Genomic DNA, 26,040 nt, shown 5'->3' with positions numbered 1-26,040 from the left:
TTTTGATGTCCCACTCCTCAGTAGCATTTTCACCAAATTTCAGCTTTTTAGGGCCAACGCCCTGGGAGGAGTTCGTAAAAGTACGACGTTTGGAAAGACTCCGAAGTCATGTTTAGCCATTTTTGAAGCAATATGGCCGACATTTGGTTCGGGGGACGGCGTTGCCGTAATAATATTTTTTACTTCTCTTGTCACCATCTACCTCTGCGCCAAATTTCATGATTCTACGATCAGATTTTTTTTGGGTCATTTCCCATCTCTCAATGCATTTTTGGTACATTTGGTGGCGCTGACGCGCCAATTTTTTTTATTTTAGAAAAGGGAAATAGCCAGAATGTAGAGAGGCACGATTTTTAGAGGTGTGCAAATTTTTGTGACTTTTCGTCAATGTTCACTGGGTGAAAAATAGGGGGGTTGGTCCCGAGAAGAAGAAGAAAGAAAGAAAGAAAGAAAGAAAGAATAATATTCCGATGCGAAAACAATGTTTCCCATTTTTCAAATATCATAAACTATACATTTTCGGAAAGCGCTCGCGCTTTCCTACCTCATGGTGTGGGTCCCTGGTCACTGACGGGTACTTTCGATAATTTTGAGTGGGCTCCGCCCACTTTGTGTTTTTGGCCCTCTATACAGTAATAATGTTCAATTTTTGCATTACATGCTTATATGCACGGAACATGCAAGAGATGGGGAACGTATTCGTGAGCTACTTAGCGCAAATGAGTGCTTTATATGGGGATGACGACCGCTTCGCGGTCGTCATCCCAATGTAAAGTGCTCGTTTAGTGCGAACTTTTGCACGGGCTTCGCCCGTTTACAACGGTAATGTTCCATTTTCCTACAACTAATTAGTATGCACGGGGCGTGCATGAGTGGAGGAGTGCGTTAGTGAGTGTTTGGAAGTGGGCGAGCGCTTCGCGCTCGATTTCGTGCGCACTACGTGCGCACTTTCGCAGCCGTGCTTCGCACGGCCTTACGAGATTAATAGGCCTCTCGCCAGCTTGTGGCGCTCGGGCCTAATGAATAAAAAATGTGTTTCTCAACATCATTCCTCAAGTCATGCAGAAACTATGGGATATATTTTAAATCCCTCTCTCTCAGGAGACTGTTACTTTCTGTAGAATGTATTTTTGGCAGCCAGTGGAGCTCAACTATCAGCGGCCGACTGCTGAGGGGGAATAACAATGACGCCGCAGAAACATATCCACTTTCTGATTTAGACCAGAAGTTGCGTTTCCACATTAAAATTCTCCCAAATAATCCTGTTCACGTCAGAATTGTTCCAGCCAAACTCCCAATCGTCACTATTTTCGTCAATAAACAGCTGCTCCGTCGTGTCGTTCCACGTTTGGATGTAACTAACGCTGTGGCTAGACGGACAGGCTTTGATCAATGAACACAGTCAGGTTCCTGAACACACACACAAGAGCGTTTAGTGCTAATGTATTCGCAGTCATGCAGCGTGTCACTTTACAAACCAGCCGTAGCAACAACAAGTCACAACTGAGGTATCAATATGGGCTTTAATGCAGAGGAACGGGTAATGCATAGAGATAGGACCGGGCTTAGTGTTGTGGTTTAGTTGCATTTAGGTTGCAAACTTTTCTTGTTATTGGCGTTTCTGGAAGCGCACTATTTCACCATCTGTGGGTTTTTGGGGGGTTTGATTATGAATGGACTCGCTGCAGTCATACATAAAATAAAGCAATGTTCTTTTACATAGTCACATGTAAATAGAGTTAAGACTGATACAAAACAAGGGGAGACAGAGCCTAAATTAAAACTAAAAACAAAATAACAAACAAGTTGCAGACATATAAGACAGAAGTTGCCGACATAAGTAAAAAATCGAATAAAAAAATACATAACCCGTGCAAATAAAATAGAAACGTAAATTGTGGCGTAGCCTACAGATCACTGACTGAACCATGTGCAATACCGTCATATTCATGTGCAATTACTGTCGTACTCACATGCAATAATGTCACATTCATGTGCATATAACTGATGTAAATAGTGTGTTTATATAGTGTTTATTTTACCATTATTATTAGTATTATCTTGTCTTACGCTAGCTGTTTTTTATCTATTTATTTTATCTTTATTTTATCCCATTCCTTATTAAAAAATGAGAGGTTTTGTCTATAGGAGTTTTTGTTTCTAAGAGTTTTGTTTATAAGAGTTCTTCTATTAAGAGTGTTTTTTAAACTTCCTATAAGTTATCTGTTCTTTTCCTCTGTATCTACCTGCGTTGCAACAATGAAATTTCCCCATGTGTGGACAATAAAGGAATATCTTAGTAATATAATAAATACATGGAAAATTGTAATATGGTTTCATGTTAAGTATGTTGTTACCTATAAAAGGATTAATAAGTTAGTCATGAATTTGAGTGATTTCTGGTGAGGATGACAACACTTCCACTCCCACATGCTTTGTACACATAAATCACCAGTTCTCTTCCTCGCCTGTAGGGGGAGACATGCAGACACAACAAATCCCTCGATCAAACCCACAACCTGGAGCTGCAAAGTGACATTTAAATTCACCGTATTTCTTTTATTCAAGTGTGTTAAGAGTGAACGGAGCCTGTCATTGCAGAACAACCAGATACTGAGAGTCAAAGCTGCTATTTTCCATTTCAATCGTCAAACCTTTCCAAACACTCCAGGGTTGTTGTTTTTTTTGGCAGCATCTGAAAAAATATGATTACAAACAAGCTGCAATCACCCGTTTGGTCACTGTGATTCAAATGTCCACAAAGACACACCGCCGTTCACTGACTCAAGACACTTGCGATGATGAGGAAGGTTGTGTGGCAGTGGTGCAAAGTACAACGTGTATCTGTACATCACTTCTTTTTTTCCTCAGTGGATACTTTGTACTGTACTTTCCGCTCACTGCATCTGAGAGCAGGTATCAGGTAGTGAAGTACTTTCTACTTCACTACCTTTTCAAACTGGACTGAAAAGTAACACAAACTTTTAACACAATCATGTAGACGTCCTGCCTAAAGCTTTTGGGAAACAGACAAAATATACATCATTGTCTAGAACACTACATTTCACTCTTTAATGTATTTAAAAAAGGAAAAGAAAAACAATAAATGTGTGCGAAATACTCCAAAGTAGATTGTATAGGTAATACTCTTGTGTATGTACTTTTACTCAAGTTACAATGCAGTACCTCTACCATCAGTGGCACTGTAGGTTTGAATCTCAGTCAGAGCGATGATCTCTTACGTCCACATGTCCTGCTGCCTTTCAAAATAAAAGAACCACAGTGTCGGGGGTAATTCATATATGAAACATAATTTAATAATTTACCTTTTTGGACTGTCCTGAACAACTTCTGAACCGGTCAAGAAAAGAAAAACTATCATTGCCACATACACAGGGAAAGATTTGCACTTTATTCCTCTAAATAGTGCGATTTGGTCATATTTTTAGTAAGTGGTGTGCTTCTAACACAAAACACACAAAAAAGTTGCAACAAACTACACATAATCACATTGAATAATTACAAAGCCTTTGACTTTACAACATTTACTCACCACCTCCGTTACCAATGAGCAGATGCATTTTCATAAACGTTCTTTGTATCGCTTCCATATGTTGGTTTTCATAAGTATTTCCAAGCAGCCAAACGAGACAGCCTTTTACAGATAATGATTCATAATAATGAATATTGGATAACGAGGCTGCTCTCTTGCATTATAAATAAGCAGCAGAAAGTCGTGTCGTGGGGTTGTTACACATTGAATCCGTATCATTTATTCAATCATGACACCCGGAAACAAATGTACAGATGTTTTATTAAAAATACTTTACAAAATATCTAAGAAAGTGTAAAAAATACTTCTGGCATTGACTAGACAAAAAGAGACAACTGTTAACATACGGTACAAAATGTGTTACGGTTCGTTTAGTACGGACGATGCGTTCAAAGACACAAGGACGATTTGCCCCCAGTGGGTTTTCAGATCTGTGCTTACACCAGAATAAGATTAAGACACATAGTCGTTGCTGTTGTTGTTGTTGTTGTTGTTGTTGTTGTTGTTGTTGTTGTTGTTGTTGTTGTTGTTGTCATGTGACGCAGCATGCCTTGAGCCTCACGTAACCACAATTTCACATTTTATTGACAAAATCTGGTATCAAAGGTCATTCAAACACAAAAAAAACGTCGTAAAAAGCCACTTTTCACACTGAAAAGATATTCACTATTGTCCTGGAATAAAATGAGGCTCCAAACCAGAATAGCTGTCGACAATCTCTTTTCACACAAATACACATTTCAATACTCAAAACGAATACAGTAACAGTTGAATTTGAAGTTAAAATTGTAGTTTAATATCCACATAAACAGCGTTGGCAGTGAATCCTATAGTGTGCGCTCATGTATTTGTTCGTTGAGCTCAGAACCTTGAGAAAATGTTCAGTATTGTTGTTCAGAATCAACCATATTGCTAGTGCAGTTTTATGTTCATGTGTTATATCATTAGCCAAGAAAGTAATAAGAACCGTACAGTGTTTATTGGCAGTACGGGAACCATTTATGTAATGCTGGACTTCTATTTCAGTCCAAGCAAACAAGCATCCTGCACTGTTGGCTTTTTTATTACTTAAGCGATTTATCCATTAAAAATCAACCTTTCCACCCAGTGAAACACTATTGCAATCTGCTCATGTTTACAAGTGCAGGAGCTGAGCAGAATGAATATGGCCTTGTGGTGTTTCAAAAAAATAACAACAAAAATTAAAATCTCCATACTTTTTTGGACTACAGTATCCCAGTAATGATATTCAGATGACATTATGTGTTAGTCCTGGCTTTGTCCCTTGTATTGTTTCTGGTTTTATCCTGTTTTAGAATTGCTTTGGTCCTGGTTTGGTCCTGTTTTAATCCTTGTTGAAGACCTGGTTTAGTTGTGCTTTAGTCCTGGTTGGATCCTTGGTTTAGTCCTATTTTAGTCTTGCTTTAGTCCTGTGTAAGTCCTTGGTGAAGACCTGGTTTAGTCATACTTTAGTCTTGCTTTGGTCCTAGTTCAATCCTGTTGTAGTCCTTGGTAAAGACCTGATTTAGTCCTATTTGAGTCTTGCTTTAGTCCTGTTTTAGTCCTTGTAAAGATGCTTTAATCCTGGTTTGGTCCCTGATTTAGTCCTGTTTTAGTCTTTCTTGTCAATCCAATGGAAATGTGTTAATAGTGTCTTTGAATGTATTATTTAAGGTTTAAGTGCCCAAGAAATGTGATCTGACTGTAAAAATGCCCACAAAAGTAAAGAAATATCACTTTATACTATAAACAATACACTCGATATTCAAATTTTGCATATCTTCAAAACAAAAACACAGTCACAATATTGTCCTTTTCCCCCCGATACGTTGCCCCTTTCTATTCCAGTCAATCACATGCATCTATTAAACAGTCATTGATGTGAATTGATGGTTTTCCTTCAGTCCACTGGTCGTTCTGGCGGTTGTTCACTGATACCCCCTCTTCTCCATCGCTCCACCTTCGCCCCAACGACAGCTCTCCCTTGGCGGGGGTCCGCGGCTGCCAATCTCGGCGTCCGTCCAGCAGACCGGGCCCGCTTAGCTTCACATTTCAAACATCTCTCTGTCGACGCCGCTCCCTCAGTCCGAGTCGTCACCGTCGTCCTCATCCGTGCTCCTCTCGTCCTCCTCCGACGAGCTGGAGTCGGGGGTGCTGGGGTCGGAGATCATGCCGTCGGAGCTGTCGATCTCCATGGAGGATTGGGACAGGTAAAGGTGCACGGCGCGAGAAGGGGGGCTGCATGGGATAAGGGCAGGGCAGAGGAGACAGCATCGGGAGTGAGGGAGGGGAGTACGGGACACGGACCAACACAAGCTCAAAAGTCGTGTGTGTGAGGTTTCCATTCTGATGATACAGTAATGATTCATACAATCGCTGCGTTTCTAGGAATTTGATTTGACCTCATCTATTACACATATTGTTACAGCGCTGGTAAGAAGTCATTTAAGCACTTTGATGTGTCCATCCCCCACTTGTCTCCATGGAGATGTTATATAGCTTTGCTTGAAATGTTCCAGTTGGGGGTGAGCGCTATTGACGAAAAAGCGTTTTGCATTGTCTCAATAACGATATTTAGACAATATTCTCACATTTAGGTTCAATTCATGCACAAGACGTGAATAGACCATAAAATGAACCTCAAAATGGCAGAACTATCACTTAATATATAACTATCACCCTTGTTTGGGTGATTATACTGGATGTTTCTGCCTCTTTTTGAGTTAATTTTAATGGATTTAGTCATAGATGATGAACTACTAGATATTCTTTTTAGAAATATTCAGTACATTTTTTGATACATCTCCCAACTCTAGTTCCAGTATTGCTTTCGATGTATCTATCTCCAGTCCATAGAGACAAGCAGGTGACCACCAGGCCAGATCTGTGGAGAGGCGACCCAACTCACAGTGAGAATACATGTTTTTTTAAGGTATTTTTGAACAATACGAACAGAAGTAATTGTAAAAATCGATCCAGATATGCAGAGCAGATCAATTTAATGAAATACTGCGGAACATTCCAGGCAAAGCAATAACATCTCCATGGAGACAAGCAGGTAACGCAGGCCCCATGCACCTTTAAGCATTGGAGTTTTGCTTGCTTTAACTTAATACTGAGTTTTTTTGTTTCTTGTATATTTTGGATATACTAAATGCAATATATAAAACATTTAATTTAACTTATGGAAACGGGACACAGTAACTAAAGAGAGTGGGTTGACGTTAACAAGCAGCAACAGATACACATGGCACATTCATGAATCACATGAAGGTGCAGACATTACACATAATCATAATGGGAAAGGACAAGACGACACCATCAACAACACAGGAGATTGGAGTCACAGTTAATCCAAAGAAAAAAAATCCATCTCCTAAATTTATAAAACATATTATTTTTGCCATTTTTTGGAGAAGAATGGAGTTTCAAATGAATCAGTGGTGGTGGACAGATCTGAAAACCCAAGACAGAAGCAAACCAGAACCCAGCGAAAAATACAGCATTGTTCAAAACAGACAATTAGAGCATAAAAAGTCCAGTCAGTTTATGAGGAAGATGGAATTGTATCCAATGGTGAATGTCGAGTGTCTGTTTCCAACAATGCTCACCAACAGATTTAATCAATGACAACACCTCATAAAAACGGACAAATAAAACCAAAATACAGTGCTAGTACTTCAGTAGTCGACATGTTGTACAGTGGTGCGATCCTATTTAAACACAGATAGATGAAATAATTGGACAAATACTGTATATTGTAATAGGGAAATGGAAACTGGACCAAAAAAGTGAGAAAGTAAGATTTTGTTGGGTGGTGTTTTTGAGTCCAATTGAACTGAAGTTTCATACACATTGACAGCAGTTTGTAACATGCTGCTTTTTGACCACTTTTGAAATATGCTGACCACGCTTCAGTATTGGCATTCCACTTGATTTCAGAACTACGTATTTGGGTCTCAAAACTCCTGCCATAGACACTTATGGCAGCGCGGAAAAAGGCCATCACAAAAAAATGGATGACACAAACTGAACCAAAAATCAAAGACTGGACACAAGTTAGAACTAATATTCGTAAAATGGGAAGAAGAAAAAAACTACCTTCTGACGCAATTTAACAGACTTTGGACTAAATGGGACTTAAATGCCAAACGATATATGCTGTGATCAGTTTTTCTTTTTCTTTTTATCTTTCGATGTGCTATAATCATAATCTGTTCTGTTCTTTCTCTGTGTCATGTTCTGTGTTTTATGTTTTGTTTTAAAATTCTAAAAAGAAATATACTGACAGCTCAAGATTGACAATTCCTTGAGCTGTCGATAAAAATGTTTTCGCTATTAAAGCTTGTACAAATCGTGTACATCTCGTAAATAATTCATGATTAGTGCTGTGATTTGGGATGGAGAATTTAGAGACGCGAACAATAAAACCGCACAATGTCGGCTCACATTGTGGAGCGAGCTAGTGTCGAGGGCTGATGCAATAACATCATCTCCTTATAGTCTAATACTCGAACGCAATGTTGTTTTGTGATTTTAAAAAGAAAGTGCCCATTGTCCTCCAGCGCCCATTGTTGGTCTAAAAGTGTTCAAATGTGTGGCTTATTGCTCTTGCCAAATAATATTAGTGAGGAAATAAACAGTGGAGCTACGCTATTGTTCTGCTGCTCTCATCCGACATCAACTCTAAACAGGAAATGTGATGTCGACCCTTTTAGGCGAGCAGGAAAATCCTCGCTTTTCTCACTAAATAAAGGCACGTTGATAGTATAAAAGCTATAGTCTGTGGTATGTACATTAAACACATTCTTCTTTTTGGTCTGCTCCATGACGGCAGCCAATCCGCACCTCCACACAGGGGTCCAAAGCTCTGAGAGGAAGCAGAGAGTGAAAAACAAATGTCCCCCCAAAAGGAGCACCACAAGCCCCCACAGCCCAGAGTCCATTCCCCCCGGTCCATGAGCTCTGCAGGTTCCGTCTTACCACACGGTGGGGTCTTTGCGCTCTTTCTGCTCTTTCTGCTCTTTGCGCTCTTTCCGGGGGGCTTCCACGTTCTCCTCCATCCTCTGACGGTGCTTCTTTGAGTATCTTCTGCACGACAAAATCATGACCAGAAGGACCACGACCCCTGCTATGCCTCCTCCGATCGCCATGGCCAGGTAAAGCAGCTCAGAGAAAGAGGCTGCAGAAAAGAAAAGACAAAACTACATTGTGATCAAATGAATGGTGTGGTAGTATTGATTGTAAGTGTGTTTTTTTATGGCCAATTTGAACAAATATTAGCTGCAGGCTTGGGAGAAGTGAATAATATAATGGTTTATTCAAAGGGTCAAATTATGTGTCAGGATCGAGAAATTGAGATGTGAAAAAAATGTCATAATTTATATTCAGAGAGAGTTTGTGGGAAGATACTCTGAATGCCAAGGGGGTGCAGTTTACCAGTTTATTATCTAAGTTGTGTTTGATTGGCATTGTGCATGTTTTGAGGAACTGGACGTGTGCTCCTCCAGCAGGTGGAATATATGGTTTTTGCAGTTCACGTATTAGCTGAATTTAAATGTGAATAAGACCTTGACTAGTCCGGTTTTAGTTTCGATCTGGTGGTACTCAGATGGCCAAATATTTTCTTGTAGTGGTACTTGGTTTGAAATATTTAAGAACTACTTTTTACACCAAGTAATACCTAAGAACATATTTGATTTTCCGACCAGCAGACCTAAAACCGTACTATATCAGACATAAAGTAGGGCTAGACATGCTTTATTTGAAGACTAAACCAGGTCCCAATGAGAATAAAGCAGGAAAAGAAGTTCTACATAATGATTAACACAAAAAGATTGGACAAATTAAACAATTAGATCTGTCTCTAAATAAAACAAATCCTCAAAATGCTGTGAGGCCATATGTATTTCACCAGATGCAGTTCGAGAAGCACTGCTCTCTTTTTTTGTGCAAAGCTTTCCTGTAAATGATCATCTTTACAATATAGAATGTGATCCCAAATGAGACCCTCTTTCACTCTTGTAATGGAACACAAACACCGACCTGTGGTGACGACCCGCAGCCGGATCTCCCCCACCGTCCCGTGCACGTCTGGGGGGTTCTTCACTTGGCAGGTGTACGTCCCGTTGTAGGAGAACTTCACCTGTCGAATGATTATGGAGGCGTCCTGGCCCATGATGTCCCCCGCCCACACCACGCGCTTCCGGAACGTGCCTTCTATGGGCGGATAGGCCTTCTGCTGGTAATGGAAAACCTACGAGAAGCAAAAAGAACAGCTCCATTTAATAATAATAAGTCTTCTGTTATATTTACATTGAAGAAACTGTACTTGAACCGTACTCTTACTCTAACTAAGGATGTGATTACTCTTCCTTTATGTAGACTATATTCATTTATTTTATTATTTGCGTTTATGGCAGCTTACCTTCATATAATATTTAGCTGTTTGTTTGTTTGTTTGTTTGTTTGTTTGTTTGTTTGGTATCTTCTTGTTTCCTCTGTTATTGGAATACCTGACCTTCTTTTTGTAAAACAGTAAATTCTGTGTTTTTCTCCAAAGAGTGTATTGTATTGTAAAAGCCGAAGGTTGTGGCCAAAATATAGACCGCTGTGCGCTGTCTGCGTGCAATAATAATATTTTTTACATCTGGTCAATAAGGAAGTAATAGCAGCACTCTGACTGGCTGCGCTTGGGTGGACTACCCCAACTTCACTTCTGTTCTAAATCAGAATGACTTATTATTTAAAGCTCTGCATGTGAATATTAATGTTGTGAGAGCCAGTGACGTTCATTAGCTTATTCCTTTGAACTCAATTATTAATCTGGTGTTAGGTTCAAACTGTTACTTCAGTGAGTATTGTATTCACCACATACTTAAAAAAAAAAAATATATATATATATATATATATATATATATATATATATATATATATATATATATCATTTCGGTCACTACTTTTTTTGCATTGAGTAGAATCATTTTAACTGAATTTCAATTTCTTTGTTACGTTAGTACAAAAATTATTCCACTTTTATGTATTTATATTTAGACAAAGCATATTTTATTTCATGCATGCATTTTATTTATTTTATATTTAACTATTTTTTTTCTTTTTTTAGGTTTTAGGTGGGGGTTTTTGCACATTATTGCCAAAGAATTTTATCCACTGACCATGACAATCAAGTTTTTCCTCTGATTCTGAGAAAAACATTGCAGAAAAAGAATATCGTGAGAGCAAAAAATGATGTTGATGTTGAAACAGAGTAAACTCATCACCGATCGACCACCAACACTCTATTTGAGCTAAGTGCCAGGGTCTTGTGCCAAAGTAGGCCTAGGACAGAACGCTCTCCTCCCACACAGAGCGAACAGACACGAGCCCAGGCGGTTCTGCTTCTCCGTCCTCTCTGTTCATTATGTCTGAGCACACAGCGATGTCTGGGCGCTCTGTGGGGAGCACCATGACTCACACACGCCAAAAAGTGAGGGGGCGGACGCTGCCTGACACCATGAGCCGGCTTTAGGGTTTCATTTCAGCTGCACCACTCATGGCACATATAGCGTTGAAGTTGAAGCTGGTCCTTTTGTGTCTGGTTTTATTTTTAATGGTCTGTAGGCAATTTGGAGCAAAACGTTTAAATGCGTCATTGACTATTGACTGTGCCACTATATCCTCTGCAGCTTCTTTCACGCCAACTGAAGTCATCTGCTCTTTCTTTTCAGATGTAACTTCAACATTCTTCTGTCTGGGCCTGTCACAATAACAGATTTTAATGTGTGATATATTGTAAATGAAAATATCACGATGGGAAGGAATTGACTTTACTAAATACTGAAATTAGTGGTAAAATCCTATTTAAATCATCCTTAAAAGAGAATCAGGCCAGTGGATTCAGTGTGTTAAACTAATATTGATTTTGACATTCTATATTTGTGTGACTTTCTACAGTTATTAACTCTTTTCACCAATGATGAATATGTATTTTATAAGTGTACATTCATTCTATCCATTCATATTGGATTTTATTGGTAAAACCCTATTTAAATCATCATCTTAAAAGAGTATCAGGGCAGTGGATTCATTGTGTTAAACTCATATTGATACTAACATTCTATATTTGTGTGACTTTCTACAGTCATTAACTCTTTTCACTAATGATGAATAGGTTTTACAACTGTACATTCATTCTATCCATTCATATTGAGCCCCAACAATATTGTACCTGTTTAATTTATTGAAAGATAAGTCAATATTGTTATTATCGTGACAACTTCTATCCACGCAATCCATCCCTAGATATGTCAAAATCCCCTGAACCTGCCTTTATTGACATTATATCCTAAAATAAAAGGCAAGATTAGCTGTCCTACATAAGACAATCTCGACATCTATAGGCAATTTTGGGCTCACGCTCTTTTGCATAACAAAGACATTGATTATAGCAACTCCATTTATCCATATTCATCTGCTCTGTGCTCATGTTCTGTACAGTGCAATTACAAGAAATCCAGGCCATGATAGACTGCGTGGAAGATGCATCTTCTCCTTTGCCAACACAAAATAGTTTTATTAATTACTGATAAAGCTTATGGTACAAACTGGTGCTGCACTGAATCAATCATTACAAACAATAAAGACGGTAAGAGAGTAAACGTAGTGGAAAAAACACTGCATTTCCTGTGGGATAGTCTCCAAACTGTATTCCGTCTCTTGTGGCTTTACCATACTTGGCCCGTTTGCTTCTGTACACTCCTTTTCCACCCAAATGTTTCCATCTCCCCCATACTCACCGACTCCTCTCGACCCTGGGTGAGGGGCCTGAAGCTCCAGGACACCGTCAGGATTTGGGGGTTGATTGGCACCGACGTCTGGAAAGTGCATTTCAGTCTCGTGTCTGTCCCGTTCACCGCCTCCATGTCCCCAGAAGTGTATATCTTAATCCCATTGACCTGCAGCAGCCCTGTAACAGCATGAACATATAGAGAATTGTAAGACTTCATTCATTACAGAAGTCCTTGCTGCACATATAGGCAGAAATGCAGTGCGCCGTCTAGATTTGTCATCATTAGAGTTTTCCTGCATTGAGGTTGTGCGCCGTACCCAGTGACCTGCCTCCGCCTCCACAGCACCACAGCAGCAAAATCGCTAAGTCATTGGGACAAGGTGCACAATATACAGGCTATTTAACGCCCGGACTTGTTTTCTGTAATTATAGACAGCAAATGATGTCATGGTTGCATAAAATTAGACTAAGAGGGATCACTAGGTTGTGTTTCCATTGATTATCTTGTACGGCTTAGCAAGCAGCTGTTTTCTGCATTGAATGGAAGTAAATACACGTTTAAAGGGACATTTCTGCAAAGATAATGTTGTTGTACAGTGAGTGTTACACTGGGAGCAGAGCAGTGAGAACAGCACATGTTCGTCAGTCGATCTAATCAGGTTAATTAGGTCTTCTGATATAATTACCGGTATATAGTACTTTCCAATGAGCAGACCTCTGTGTGCACAAAACTGAATGTGAAAAACTAAGCATCAGAAACATGCACCCGAGCCACTAACTGACATTTGAACACATGTATACTGTATATATAAAAAACAGCACAAACCGGACAACATTGGACCTTTTCTAAATAGCGTTGTTATTGTCGTGATAGAACACTACTGGGTTGGTACAGTAATGATATTGTTGAAAGGTCACAATTGACTAGCTCCAATTCCATTCATTTCATTCGCAAGCCTCTCATTCCAGGAGCGCTCTATCCCAGGATTGTTTGACGCTAACTTCCACAATGCGTTCATTTGCCCCTCTTAGAAGCGCCTCGTCTCAGGCCAAACAGGTGACAACATGAATTACCATCACTTTAGCCGGACCACAGGCACGCGGGATTTGTGAGCTGCGGTATATTATCGGGCTATGGACTATATCAATCTTTACTGCACGTGGTGGACCTATTAGGTGGGAAATGAATGGAGCGGAGCAGCCGACTGGGATATTGGCAGCGGTCCGGGCCTTTCTCTGCCATGATGGATTGTGCCCCACAGACGGAGGTTCATAGACGCACAGCCTCGTGTACAGAGGAAGAGACATGCTTAACACTGAGTTACAGCACGGCAGAGAGTCAAACTCACCTAACGGACTACAGTGCGTATTTCACTCAGCGAGATCATTCAGTATTAAAGCTATGGGGTGTGGAAATGTGAAAATTAAACAGCCAAACACATCACGGACTTGTGATATATGGTAACCTACAGTCATAAAGTTAGCTCGGTCTTTTTAACATCGTATTAATTCGATCTTTTCTTTTTTTCTCAGCAAAAAACGATACAATGGTTTTCATCAAGACAGGCTTTCAATCAATGTGAGACAAAAAATAACCCTAATTATGCATCCAAAGTCTGAACTCTGCTCCAAACCAAATGCTTTTACTGACAAAGGATTGATTAAAAAGGATAAAGCTTAACATTGTGGATTTGAAATGATTGGATCCTTAATTTGATTCAAATTTGATCATTTTCCCCGTCCTACTCTGTAAGTTTTCAACAGTTTAAGCTCACCAAAGTCACAGTTTTTCTCTGGTAATTCACTCGGGCGTAGCAGAGGTAACAATAAACCACAGAAATTTCGCGCAGTTCAAAAGTGCTTAAAATTGACAGACTACACCCAATTACTGCTCGTTCTTAAAATAGCGGCAATAAAACTATTACACAATTCACGCTGTCCAATGGGAAGAGGCATTGATCCACCGAGCGCCTCGCTGTCTGTGTCACCTGACCGACTGTCCGTAGATAGCTCTGCCTAATAATATCATAATCCATGTCCAGATCCATTAAAGTCACTGCCAACGTGTAGCAGACTGTTGGTCAGCAGAGACACGCTGTCCTCAGAGCAGCCAAGTCTTTTACCAACATTATTGGCACGCTTTACGGGACAACGTGTGGACTTTTAAGCCCAGAGTGAAGATTCATGTGGGAGCCAGAGCTGGGGGTCATAGGGCTGAAGGACTGAGAAAAAGTACAACAGTATATCAGAGGGTTTGGTCCTGGTGCAATCACAAAGAAATATGGCCAAACCTGGACTTTATGTGTGTTTAGTTCAGGGGTAAATGCTGCTTCATTCTGCTTAAATTGCATACTCTATTACAATACTAAGAAATATACTCGATTCTTTGTACTAATGTATATACCACAATATGTTTCAAAGGCTCTTTTGTTAGTTCAAGGTTTTCGACAATAGACTGACATTCTCAACACAAAATAACGACTTGATTTATTCAACAGTGCGGTCTTATTCTAGTTTAAACCAAAATCCTTCAAAAAATGTCACAAAAAGTCACGTTTTCTCCTGTTAATATGTTTTTTATTTTGTATCAATACTCTAAATGAATATCTGGTTTCAATAATATCGATTAGTATCTGATTTTTGATACTTTTGACAACAGCATCAGCATTAGGGATGTCAAGAATATCCAGTTAATCAATAATCATTGTTATTTAGGTCACACACAAAAAACAACAATTTAGAAATAATTTAAATTAAAGTTCCACTCCAAAACAATTAATTGGAAAGTGCCATTTTATTTGCCTGATTGTTAAATTACCAATACCATTTTTCATTTAGAAATTTTGATAAAGCTGGTCACATACGAGACAGTGGAACATTCCAGGCAAAGCAACAACATCTCCGTGGAGACCAGCAGCTTGCAAACGCTACACAAAAAAAGTTATGGTCCAACTTTAAATTAAAATTCAAAATCTCTTAAACATTTGACTTAACAAGGGCTGGACAGAATATGATAAAAAAATATATATATATTTATTAAAATGTCATTCTTAATTCTTCATTAATCCATCACAATTTTCTGTTTAATTTTATTTTTTACAAATAAAAATGGTTTTCAATAATAATTTCCTGAAAATGAATGATACAATTCATTCAATCAGTGCAATTTAACACAAAGAAGTATATATATAAGTATATTTCTTCCTACAAAAGTCCGAGCTCCAAACCACATGCTTTTACCATAATTACAATAAGAAATGGCTGAATCTGTTACATTTTGATTAATTGCACAGCCCTAAATCTAACACAACTTCCCACTAAAATACATTAGACTTTACAGAGAATACAATAAGACAGAAGCAAACTGCTGCAGAATCACGATGAGTCTGTGTGTTTATCTTTGTTCCCTCGTCACGTGCAGCGTTAGGGCCGAGGTCGGTCTGGGAAGTGTCCAGAGGTCAGACTCCTCCACAGCCGCCGTTACCTTCTTATCCGAGCAGAGTGGGCTTCCTGCGCAGAGGGTGAGTGGGTCCTAACGCACGTTAACAGACAAATGCTTTTTAAATGAGCTCGCTGAAACACAGAGGAAAGTCCAGGTCCAACACTGGCACGCTGCAGAATGTTTATCCAATAACCGAGTCTGTTCGCTGACCTTTACAGGAAATATTTGAGATTAAAGTGTGCAAAGATAAAACGAGCCTAGAATAAGATTACAAAAGGCAGGTTTTTTAAAAGAATAGCTTGAATAAATGCTAATGTCCTATATTCTACAAATACACTTTAGTTAGATGTATTTGTGTGGTAAAAATGGCTGGTTTGCGTGACTAAACAAAACTGGAAATTCTTCTCCCAAAACATATGTATTGAGGTATTTTAAAACAAAACCAATTATGATATTTGGAAACTTTGAATAATTGGTTTTAAAAGGCACCATACCTGCTCTGTCACCTGCCAATCTCTGAAAAGATTAAACAAAAGAATTAAGCTGTTCATTAAAACATGCCGGGATTAGAGCGACCGTAATGAACCTTCGGTCGGTGATGAGCTAAAAATGATCCCATTTGGATTCGTGCGTCGCTACATGACCAAATTATTCAGAGGACTGGGAGAGCTGTGGACAAGCTTAAATTAGAAGTACAAATAACAGTATATTTAGTGTCTGGTGTGATGTCACTCAACACTTTGTCTTATCATTGGCATCCAAGTCTTACAAAAATTTGCACTCTTTATTATAAAAATGTATCCTTATATTTTCCCTCAAATAGATGATCCAGATTTTTGATATTTTGTCTTACTAAAAAACAAATTTTACCACTTTCAATATTCATTTCCTCACCATAAACAAAAATAATTAAACAAATCTATACAATTTAGAGCTGAGGTACCTAATTTATACACCATGAAAAGTCCTGCTTTGACAATATAACATCAAACGTACTATTATATGTTTATTATTGTATATTTACAACAAAAAAGCCATGTACTCCAGCTTTAACACAGGAGATAGTTTGATGTCGTCCTCCAAAGTCTGAATTCGGCTCCAAACCACATGAAGACTCCACAGATTAAAAAATTTAAAAAAAACATATCGCTGAAGATTAGAATTAAAATGTTCCCACCCTTCTCATAATAATGCATCTATTACTAAAGCTTACAATAAACCTTATCCAGAAACTGTGGGTGGACACAGTGCTTACTCAAGGGCAGCCAGTGACCCCCATTCAACACACGTAACCGTCAGAATGTACATGCAGTGCAGGTTTTGAGCCAGTTTATGATGAAATATTTCACAGCACTTCCTAATATCAGCCTTTCCTCCGGCCCAGCTTCTCTTATTCAACATTCACTTCACACTCGACCATTCAAACCGCATTAATGTTTAAAACGGCCACCATTTCACTGTGACACAATGACACAATCCACAAATGAGTATTAAAGGTGCCATAACATGCTTTTTTTCACGTTTCGTAGTCTATCCTAAGTGTATAATTGATAATAATAAGGGTTGTGCAACACCCTTAACATAATAGTTAAGAAACATCACCCAGACCTTGGACCCCCTCACCAACCCGGAAATGCAGACGGCTTATGACGCGGTCTTGCCCCACCGCCCGTCAGTTTGGAGATTCGAGGAAAGGAGATAGTCTGTAATATAGCTAAACACTGCGGGAATCAATCTAAAAAACACTCTGGGTACATATATGAAGCACAAATAGTAATGTAAGAAGGTTAAAAGCTCTGAAAAGTCGATTTTGCATGTTATGGGACCTTTAATGTGAATATTAAGCGACCGTCATCCAAACCATAAAGGCACATTTAGCTGCGTTTACAGTATTTACTTTGCTCATTTGTCCCGGCAGCTTGGAGAAAAGTGGTCGTGTTTAATCAGTCCTTCGTTCGTTTGCAGTAATTGGTTAGGAGGAGCCGCCGTGCCATTACAAAACATTAAGAGTGGAAAATCCGGCTCATTTAGAAGACACGCAACTAATCGACGGCGTGATGGAGCAGATGACCGCGTGCTCGAGCGGCAGGCGGAGAATGTGATCGTACATTTAAGTGCGCGCGTGTAAAAGCAGGTGCAGTGGGAGCTAACGGTGTTGTCTGCGCGCCGTCGCTATGGTAAGTCCGTCTCAAAGTCCGGTGCGAGTACATCAGTGTTTATGTTGGAACTTCCTCTTTAGACGGGACAGAGACGGACACACCCAGCGCCGCGGGACGGACACAGACACACAGGCTCTCACGGGTGATTAGCAAAAGGTCGTTAGCAGAGGGCCAGGAGTTTAAACCAATGTCTGGAATGTGGTCATTACGGAGCTGGGAGATGTTTGGATAAGTTTAACTATGATGTGAAATGTAGTCTTTGATGTATAGGCTAAATCTCATTAAGCTGTGCCTTGTTTGTTGTCAGATAAAGTTAAGGCACTTCTTTTACTCTTTTTGTTTTTATCCTATAGCTCAATTGAGAGTTTTGATTCATTTGTACGGTTCTTCATGAATGCTTTTCACTCCAATGCTATTTAAAACAGAAGAAATATTGACTTTCTTCCTCAAAAATCTGAACTATACTCCAAACCACATGATTTTCTGACTAGTTTGGCTTTAAATCTATTTATTCTTTTATTTTTTTTAAACACCAAGGCAATAATTCTGATCCACAAATGATTGATGATGAAAAAGATTGATTGCCCAGGTCTATAACCTATCAACCGTTATAGACATGAGATATTCACAGATATTACAGTCTTTGAACTGTACTCTTTCATCGATTGTTCATCCTCATGTTTATGTATTGATTTTGCACGTCAGGCAAAGCAAATGGAAAACCGCCGCTTGGTTAACTCTGACAGATTTACGCAATTTGCATTGTCCCTCAAGCATATACGATTACAAACTTTAAAGAGGTGAAAGGATGTGATTGATGTCCAAAATGAGACTTTTACGCGTACCGTCATGTTTCTTCTACACAGCCTAACCTTTTGTTATAAGGCAGTCAAATTCCCCTCTAAAAAACACAGACACTGTTACCAGAAAACATCACTTATTGTGTCATCCACCTCGTAATCATGAGTAATACTGTATCATAATGAAGTCACTATTTATTCTTGTCCATACGTTGTATTCTGTAGCCACTCACTGTACTAACAGTGTTGTAGTCTTTACTCTCCTTTTGATTTATTATTTCGAGAATAGATACGAGTATTTTTATGTATTTATCTGGATTTTTTCTATTGCCTGTTTCTTAAACTTTCTGTTGATGTATCTTATCGTTTCGACATGCCAGCACCGAAAGCCAAAATCATGTTTCACTCCTCGTGGTTTAACACATTTGTTGCAGCTCTGAAAGAATTCACATTTTCGACAGCGTCATGTACTCCCATTATGTACGCCAATAAGACACATGGCGACTCTGAATACACACAGTACATTACAGCATGGTACATTATCTTAAAGTGTGTGTCCTTCCACTTCCGGGTCTATACGTTGTTGTGCATTTAAACTCCAGCTGTTTCTATGGCGCGGCTGATAAAGCTGACGGACCGAGCTCGTCGCGTTTCTATCCATTGTTGCTTGTTTTCTCAGGAATCTTGGCGTTGGCACTTGTCCAAGGGGTCCAGACACAGGTTGTATTCCCATTAGCTCACGACAGTGCGTCCGATCCGTCACAATAAGGTGAACTCGGTGAACCTTTAGTGTACGTCAAGCTGTCGACACCGGGCGGTACAAAGCGCTCTGCCCGACTGAAGCCAAACACACATATACGTCCAGGCTCAAATCATCTGAGCAGGCCCACTCAGCAGTGATTAGGTTTACTTGCCTTGGCTGGAGTCCAAGGGCCGTCCAAACCCTCTTAAATAACCAGGAAAAATATAATTTGCACCGGACCCGCCCATATGATATTTCATCCGGTGTCAGGAGCAGCACTGAAGCATTAGGGCACAGGGGATCAAAGGTTTTACTGTATCCGAATTTGGTTTTGGATTGAGGATTATGCAATAGCAAGGATTCTTTCAATTAATTGTATTACCGTATTCTCCGGACTATAAGTCGCACCGGAGTATAAGTCGCATTAGCCAAAAAATGCATAATAGAGAAGAAAAAAAGATTAGATTAGATTAGATTCAAAAAACATATATAAGTTGCACTGGAGTATGAAATGCTGTTGCAAGTGTGAAAATAACAAGTAATATCACATATAAGTCGCTCCAGAGTAGAAGTATACAAGTATAAATATAAGTATAAGTGGCCAAAACTATGAAAAAAGGTGCGATTTATAGTCTGAAAAATACGGGTGGTTGTTGGGATTGAGAAAAGCCGGTGAATATGATTTTTACTCAATTTGACCCAGATGAAGCTAAACTGAAGCCAGCGGACATCCTGATGGAGGATATTTACTGACAAAAGGTTGTTCATCTAAAACACAAAATGTATATGTTTCCTGTGTCATTTTGGTGTAATTCTTGCTTTGTCATAAATCCCACCTCTCAGAAAACAGAGCATAAATAGCTTATAAGGCTGAAACTAACATTAAAAAACTTCCTATCAACTCATCAGTTAATTATTTGCAAAAAAGCCCCAGAATATGAGACATTGACCAAACTTGACACAGATAAATAAACCTCTTCTCTCAATCACTAAATAGTTAACAATTCATTGATTAACTTGTGTTGTTGTGTTGTGGTTGTTTGTCAAATGTGCAATATTCTCACATTTCCATAGAATATATTTAGAGCATATATTCCCCCGAGTATGCTGAAGTATTCTCTTTCATTGAGTTCATCCATCTCTCTGTGGACACTTTCTGACTGCATTGGAAAACCGCATTTTGGCAACGTTCCACTCACACACAACAAAATGATTACTGTCACGGTTCTTCAACGACCACTACAATGTCACTAGCACCAATACAACTACATCATAAGTCGCATAGTGTACTTTAGTAGGTTTTAGGGCTGTGGATCTTTAGTCATTTAGTTGATTAATCCGTCAACGGCATCGTGGGCGACCAACACTTTTATTAGTGGAGTGCGGGGAAGGATTTGTGTCCATAATAACAGAAAAGACTAAGCACACAGTGAGATATCTTGAAATATGAGTGTAAATTATGAGTTTTTTCTGCCTCTTTACTGATAAATACACAAGTACGTTACGGGTTTACGAGTAGGATTCTGAATACATAAGATAAGATAAGATATTCCTTTATTGTCCACACATGGGGAAATTCCATTGTTGCAACGCAGGTAGATACAGAGGAAAAGAACAGATAACTTATAGGAAGTTTTCTTTTTAAAAACACACTCTCAATAGAAGAACTCTTATAAACAAAAACTCTTATAAACAAAAACTCCTATAGACAAAACCTCCCATTTCCCAACAAGGGATGGAGGGGAAAAATAAATAAAATGACACAGGAAACATACATTTTGTGTTTTAGATGAACATATTTGTAGTTGCGTTGTTACACAGTCAAACCATATGGTACATGCTCCGTTTAGTCGACTTATCAATGCACAGGGCGTGTCTTTAGTCGAACAAGAATACAACAGCCCTAGTGAGGTTGTGTTTTGGGTCTTGGCTTGGTTGCCATGGTTTTGACCAAAACATAGGAAACAGCCATTAGGACAGAGTTGAATTTAGAAAACAAGAAAAACAGGTGTTTTGCACTTGAACACGACATGAGATGCTACATGTGCTGCACAAATATTCCTCAGTATTTTCTACATTTCTAACATTCTTTGAAGTTACCTCCTTCTTCTCACTCAGCAACCCGTTATCTTCTCTATGAGTTAGCGTTGACAAAATGTTTTACTAAATCATACTACCTGAAAAAAAATCACTTTTTTTTCTTCATATTGATCAATCTTGAGTTTTGATTGAATTTTCAAAAACAAAATAAAAAATGCTGTAATTATTTCATGAACTACAGAGTTTTAATCTGCGCCATTCGATACAATCTAATCACATTTCTTCCTCCAAAGTCTGAACTCTGCTCCAAACCACACGTTTTTACTGACAGAGGATTACATGTGGGCCTCTCCATTCAAAAACAGCATGCATATCAATAAGCAAATTCACCGCACACGAGCAAAACGATACATTTATCCCATTATTTCCTCTGGTGCTGCAACGACTCTGAGTTTTTGTAACTCGGGTTCGTTCATTGGCTCTCCTCGAGTCGTGCCCGTCGCTGTGCCGCCTTCATTACATCTCACACAGGAGGAAACCGGACTCTACGGTTGAACAGGAAACACTTAGGAGCGAGCGGATCACAAAGAGCCTCTTTTCTGCTTTGTGGGAGACTTTGCAGAGCCGGGTTAGGTTAGGCTTTCTAACAAGGACAGGCTTTCACGCAGCGCTGCAGTGGGGCTGGGAATAGCAGCTTCAGGTAACAACGGAGGCCTCCCGGAGAGACGCCCTTCCCATGGAGAGGACTGAAATATGATGGAGGGGACTGAAATATGAGGGAGAAGACTGAAATATGAGGGAGAGGACTGAAATATGAGGGAGAGGACTGAAATATGACTGCGGAGCTCAGCGCAAGGGGAATGGGACGAGAAATGTGCAAACGTTGAATACAAGTTAAGCCATATAATAAGGATCTACAAGTCAGGGTGTAAAACAATCACCATTTTATCAAATCCAACAGGTATGGGCTTCACGAGAGTATAGGAATGTAAAAATAAAAGAAAAATATATATGTATGAGCAGGTATTGAGCTCAACAGGAAAAAGAGTTTGCTTGTTCTGTATTTGGAGTAAGACAATATATCAAAAAAACTACTATCGTTTTGAGTTGAAAATGACATTGTTTCATGGTCATCGAGTATCAAGTCTAATAGCATCAAAATCGAGTTAAAATAAATTGTATTGACTTTGCTATATGCAGGTTATGTATAAATACTACGGCCTCAACAATGATATTCATACTGTACATATCATATTCCTTAACTACAGAATCCAAAGCAGAGCATGACCAGAATACAGGGAGGAGATCACTTTGACTGACTAATGAAGGCTGATAATCTCTTAATCTATCATTTTGAATCATGTGCAAGGTAGAAATCAGATAGTATCGTTACGTACTTGGTTTTTTACGATATGACAGTTTCAGCCACAGTCAAAGGAAGTTCTGATCGCAGTTGTTTACACTTGAGTCACGTCCGTCCAGTTTACTATTCACAATGTGGGATATAGGAGATCTTCTGCTGAAAGTGTTTTTCAGACTTCCTATAAGTGATCTGTTCTGTTCTTCTGTATCTACCTCTGTATCTTCCTGCGTTGCACCAATGAAATTTCCCCATGTGGGACAATAAAGGAATATCTTATCTTATCTTATCTTATCTTATCTTATAATATTACGGGCTTCACTGCCTTCATCACATTTGTCATCTATGTTTGAATAATCCTGTACTGTCCTGCATTTGAGGCTTGAATGCTCTAAAAATGTCAGTTTTCACCTCCCCCCTATCTCCACCCACAGCCCTGAACTACTACAATTATTCACAGACGTCTGACTACGTGTAGCAAAAATGTTGCATAACCATTTTTCATCAATAAAAACACTAAATTACTTTAATGATCTTTTAAAAACTTGAAAAACAGAGCTACGGTAGTTAATTTCGAAGTATTTGCATGTTGTTCACGTACCTAATGTCTTCAAAGCATCCAAAATTTTAACTGTTTTTCAACCAGGATTATTATTATTTATTTCAATATTTTACTGCGCTGAGAAGTACTTTTGTTCAACCTCCAATTACACCAAAGCAGTGACAGCGTGTGAGCGATGCAGAGTACGCGCAGGAATCACTTTTAATAATAACTGGTTGGACAATCTAGACATGTCATACGTTCGACAGGCGTAATTGTAATACCCACCGCTAAGACGAGGTGGGACTTCTAATTTTTCTGTGTCAACGCAGCATCTTCGGGTTTTTTAGCAGGGGAAACACAGGAAAGGAGCTGGTAGTGTCAAAATAAACTGCAGATGCCCTTTCAAAATACATGATCTAAACCATGAGTCACGTAAACGACATGTGTCACATCCGGATCCCGTCCAGGCAGTGGCGTGCGATCAGAACAATCAAAGCAAGCAGTGATGGACCCATAAAATCTAAAATTATACACAATATATCTGTACTGAGGGAAATATTTGACTTAAAACATGTCAAATAATGTCTATGTGTGTTTAAGTTTAATACTAAAAACCTGAAAAAGCACAATAAGTCTTCTTAGAGCTATTGTCCCAAATGAATGTGCATCTCTTTATCCAGACCAGGACCGTAATAAAGTTCAGCCTCAGAGGTTAACAGCCCTGTATATATTCTGCTCATTCACCAGTGGAACGGCTATTAACGCTTGACCTTTCCACTTCTCCTATAAATAAGAGAGAAGTCTGCAGCCTGGAAGTTTCCAGTCAAATTAGTAAAACTGGAGTGTTGATATTTTCTACCCTGTCCAAACTGTTCCTTCTCTTATAAACAGATGTTTCTCAGCCTCAGATGACCCCAGCATTAGAGGAAAATACACTCAACCTGCTGGAATTAGAAGCTGGAGCAGTCGAAATAATGTTTTAGTGAAGTATGACAGTAGAAGTACTCAACACAACACGATTTTACAGAAAAAAAACATTATTTCCACAATTACTACATCTAATACTGCCAATTTATCAGCCATATTATTTGCAGAAAGATAATAAGTATGTGGCTTTTTGAGTTTACGTTTTTTAGATAAGAACAAGAATTTAAAAAATAAAATGCCTTACAACTTTAAATAAAGATGGAACATTTTAAATTGAATGAACACTTTGAAGGAATTCAAACTGATATTTGAACATAAACAGTGAATACTAGTCATTAGTTGGACTGTTGTTACTGAATAACACTGGGATTTGCAGAAAGTTTGACATTCAAAGTTTCCCAAAGGACGAAGCATTTGTTCTAATTATATCCTGTTTCTGCAGCTGCTCACGAAGGGGATCAAAATGGTCAAAGTCTTCACTATTGGAGAAGTTGTGCGTAAAGAAAAGAGCATCATGTTGTTATAACTACTAATGATTTCTTAAACAGCAACAAAATCTTCAGTCACAGTCCGTTTGTCTAATGTTTGCTGTGGTCTGGTTCATCAAGTGTCTTTTACTTATTGTTATTAAAATACTAAAATATGAAACAATTAGGTCCCAAATTTTTCCCATCCTTTAAGTAAGGCGCAGAAGAAGTGGTACCAAAACTTGATTTTCAAAGAAAATTAACGAAAATAATCTGTAACAATGTTTATACCACAATGATGATAAAAAAAAAAAATAACTATTTTCCAGGATAGAATATAACTTTAACCTCAAAATATGAGCCATTTATTCTATATTATGATGTAATTTAAAAATCCAAGCCATTCGAAAAAATGTTCAGGAAAGAAAAGAAAACACTTTTGACCAATGACACAACAATGAATAATATATTTAAAATGCTATTACGTTCAATATAGTAGTGTCTGTATTGATTAGTATCTTATCTATACAGTGACTCTTCCTTGTCATTGTAATTCCTGGTCCAAGATTGATGATATTTACACACTTTAGTTGCACACCTTTTAGCAGAAGTGAAAAATAGCACCAAGCAACGGCATCTTATAAAATAAAACCAAAAACTCCATAATCCTCTTTTGTCTCATCATTTCCCATCTGGACTGACACTGAGCATCTTTGAAACACTCTTTCTTTAGCTTTACTTTCTTCACTTTGCTCAGGCCGGCAGCGTAATCTATCAGGCTGCATCGTCCAGAGGAAACGTGCGGCGGGTGAGCGTGGGATAAGAGTTTAATCCATCAAACCTCCCTCACTCCCACCGCCGTGCTGACACAACAACTTCAGCAATGGATTACCAACTCCAGAGGGGGGCGTCTCCAGAGGGGGGCGTCTCCAGCTCGCGCACAACCACAGAGTGAACCGGCGATCACGGGGCAGCAGTAAGTGTAAAGTCTGCGGCAGCGGGTGAACGGGAGAGTGGCCACATGTCCAGAGTGGGCTAGAGAGAGAATGGAGAGACTAAAGAGAGGAGAGAGAGGAGAGAGAGGAAGTGAAGTGTGTCCAGCTGTGATTTCCACTGTTTCTGAGCCGATTGAGCCGGCGACAGGACAAGCACGAAGCATCAAGCGACAAATGTGAACACAATGTAATGCTGTCAGTACACTCTGGAGGGTTTGGCTTC

The 26,040-nt window shown here is 39.0% G+C and overlaps 1 protein-coding gene across 1 annotated transcript in view; it reads right to left on the bottom strand.

Moving 5' to 3' along the window:
- Positions 1–3,757: 3,757 nt before the first annotated feature.
- Positions 3,758–26,040, bottom strand: part of LOC140368061 (myelin protein zero-like protein 2) — a 32,806-nt gene continuing 10,523 nt past the window's right edge. The window contains exons 2-5 of the mRNA XM_072454930.1: positions 12,349–12,518; positions 9,599–9,809; positions 8,537–8,735; positions 3,758–5,791 (exon numbers count right to left, since the gene is read on the bottom strand). Coding sequence (XP_072311031.1) covers positions 5,635–5,791; positions 8,537–8,735; positions 9,599–9,809; positions 12,349–12,518 — 737 coding nt within the window. The 3' untranslated portion in view covers positions 3,758–5,634. The remainder of the gene's footprint in view (positions 5,792–8,536; positions 8,736–9,598; positions 9,810–12,348; positions 12,519–26,040) is intronic.

The sequence above is a fragment of the Eucyclogobius newberryi genome, unplaced genomic scaffold (genome assembly GCF_026437365.1).
Source record: "Eucyclogobius newberryi isolate DKJ021-1_F unplaced genomic scaffold, fEucNew1.0.hap1 SCAF_10, whole genome shotgun sequence".
Classification (NCBI taxonomy): Eukaryota; Metazoa; Chordata; class Actinopteri; order Gobiiformes; family Gobiidae; genus Eucyclogobius; species Eucyclogobius newberryi.
The sequence above is the reverse complement of the archived record's forward strand: the minus strand, read 5'-3'. Positions and strand labels throughout refer to the sequence as shown.